Source organism: Gasterosteus aculeatus, chromosome 4, assembly GCF_964276395.1.
Source record: "Gasterosteus aculeatus chromosome 4, fGasAcu3.hap1.1, whole genome shotgun sequence".
Classification (NCBI taxonomy): domain Eukaryota; kingdom Metazoa; phylum Chordata; class Actinopteri; order Perciformes; family Gasterosteidae; genus Gasterosteus; species Gasterosteus aculeatus.
This window is the reverse complement of record NC_135691.1, coordinates 460,001-462,500: the sequence shown is the minus strand read 5'-3', so window position 1 is coordinate 462,500 and position 2,500 is coordinate 460,001. Positions and strand designations below refer to the sequence as shown.

The 2,500-nt window shown below is 43.8% G+C and overlaps 1 protein-coding gene across 5 annotated transcripts in view; it reads right to left on the bottom strand.

The window, feature by feature from the left end:
* Positions 1-2,500, bottom strand: part of LOC120817661 (protocadherin-1) — a 78,147-nt gene that overhangs the window by 37,393 nt on the left and 38,254 nt on the right. For 4 of the 5 annotated variants that reach the window (XM_078101656.1, XM_040174091.2, XM_078101657.1 and 1 more), the window contains one exon: positions 1,000-1,222. In XM_078101656.1, the coding sequence (XP_077957782.1) occupies positions 1,000-1,222 (223 nt within the window). Of the gene's footprint in view, positions 1-989; positions 1,223-2,500 lie in introns of all 5 variants that reach the window. The other variant, XM_078101659.1, reaches the window with a different exon arrangement.

The following is a 2,500-nucleotide window of genomic DNA, read 5'->3' as shown; positions in this document are numbered from 1 at the left end:
AACGTTGCATATTGATTGCGTTGCTTATTGATAACGTTACATATTGATTGCGTTGCTTATTGATGACGTTACATATTGATTGCGTTGCTTATTGATAACGTTACATATTGATTGCGTTGCTTATTGATGACGTTACATATTGATTGCGTTGCTTATTGATAACGTTGCATATTGATTGATATTGATAACGTTGCATATTGATTGCGTTGCTTATTGATAACGTTGCATATTGATTGATATTGATAACGTTGCATATTGATTGATATTGATAACGTTGCATATTGATTGCGTTGCTTATTGATAACGTTGCATATTGATTGATATTGATAACGTTGCATATTGATTGATATTGATAACGTTGCATATTGATTGCGTTGCTTATTGATAACGTTGCATATTGATTGATATTGATAACGTTGCATATTGATTGATATTGATAACGTTGCATATTGATTGCGTTGCTTATTGATAACGTTGCATATTGATTAATATTGATAACGTTGCATATTGATTGCGTTGCTTATTGATAACGTTGCATATTGATTGATATTGATAATGTTGCATATTGATTGCGTTGCTTATTGATAACGTTGCATATTGATTGATATTGATAATGTTGCATATTGATTGCGTTGCTTATTGATAACGTTGCATATTGATTGATATTGATAACGTTGCATATTGATTGCGTTGCTTATTGATAACGTTGCATATTGATTGCATTGCTTATTGATAATGTTGCATATTGATTGCGTTGCTTATTGATAACGTTGCATATTGATTGCGTTGCTTATTGATAATGTTGCATATTGATTGCGTTGATTGTTGATAACGTGCTGCCGTGAGGTTGTGCGCCTCTTTAGCGGAGAAAAGGAGTCAGGTGTGACTCAGCACAGCATTGATGTTCTTGCTGACGTGTGTGTTTGTGTGACGGATGGAGGTGTGAAGGGAGGGGGGAGGGGGCTCTGGGGGGGGGGGGGGGCTCCCACCTGGTCTTACCGTTCTCCGGGTGCTCCATCTCGCCAATGCTGCCGTCGGGCGTGGTCCTCTCGTAGTGGTCCTCCGGCAGGGCCAGGGGCCCGATGCGGGGCCCCCCCGACGAGGACTTGGAGCTGGGGGTCTCCGACTCCTCCAGGCCGCTGTCGTAGTAGCTGTGCTGGGACGCGTCCTGCAGGTCCTGCGCCTGATTGGCCGTGGAGAAGGTCACGCGGCGGTGGGGGGGCTGTGATTGGCAGAGAGGTGGGGGCGAGGTTAGTTTTTTTTCACTCTGACACTTTTGGTTAAATTTAACACGAGGCGTCGCTGAACGATTAAAGACATCAAGTAGTAAAAATAACTTAAAAGAAGTCGTTTAGGCTTCAAACAAAACTTCTTTGTGTTTGAATTCATTGGTTCTTCTCATCGCAGCGTCTCTCGAGTCGTCCTCTCCGCTTCTAACCGTCCTCGCATCTCAGTCGGACATGAGGACATCACACACACAACAAACAGCTGCAGATACCCAGTTACCACTGGGCACAGTCAGCCCCCCCCCCTTAAAACCAACCAGCAGCTTGTCACACAGAAATATACATCTATATCATCCATATTAGATTTATAGATTATCTCTATATAGATATATAAAGAATCAATATATATATAGCAAGGACGCACATAAACACACACACACATGTATATGTATATGTGTGTGTGTGTGTGTGTGTGTGTGTGGTGTGTGTAGATGAAGATCAAATGTTGTGGTACCCTCTGCAGCCTGTCTGTCACATTACCCCCCCCCCCCCCCCTCCCTTCCCCCAAAATAAAAACACACACTCTGCTGTTTTCTGCCCTCTTTCTTCTTCTTCTGCTGGAAATAGAAGTGCGAGCTCAGCAGGATGCACCATGGGAAAGTAGAGCACACTAAGGGGGGGGGGGGGGGAAACGAGGCCGACCCCGACGTGCAAAACTACCTCCACCCTTAAAACTAGCTCAGCCTCCACCATCGGCCTCTGTTTGAGATGCAGAGACCTCCAGTGATCACGTTGTCCTTCCAAACGGGACAAAGTGTCTCTGCTCGTCACATCAAAACAATCTTCAAAATAAAATCTTGATACCAAAGTAACTCCAACGTGAACTTAGTCAGTTAGTTCTAATTAATCAGGAATCATGAACATTTATTACCGAAATATGTCAGACATACAAGGAATTTGACTTGGCGGTTGGTGCGTGACAGTAGACAGTAAGACAATGGACAACAAGACATATAAGACGTCATTTACATTAAAAATAGTTTAAAATAAAAAGTGCACCAGCAACAGAAAGTGACATGTGTATGTGGAGTGACGGGAGCGACCGTGGAGGGTGTTGATGATTGAAGAAGCTGTCGGTGTGGCGGGAGGTCTCAGTCCTGATGGAGGTCTTAGTTCTGATGGAGGTCTCAGTCCTGATGGAGGTCTTAGTCCTGATGGACCTCAGCCTCCTGCCAGATGGAAGGGACACAAACAGGTTCTGTCTGGGGTCAGAG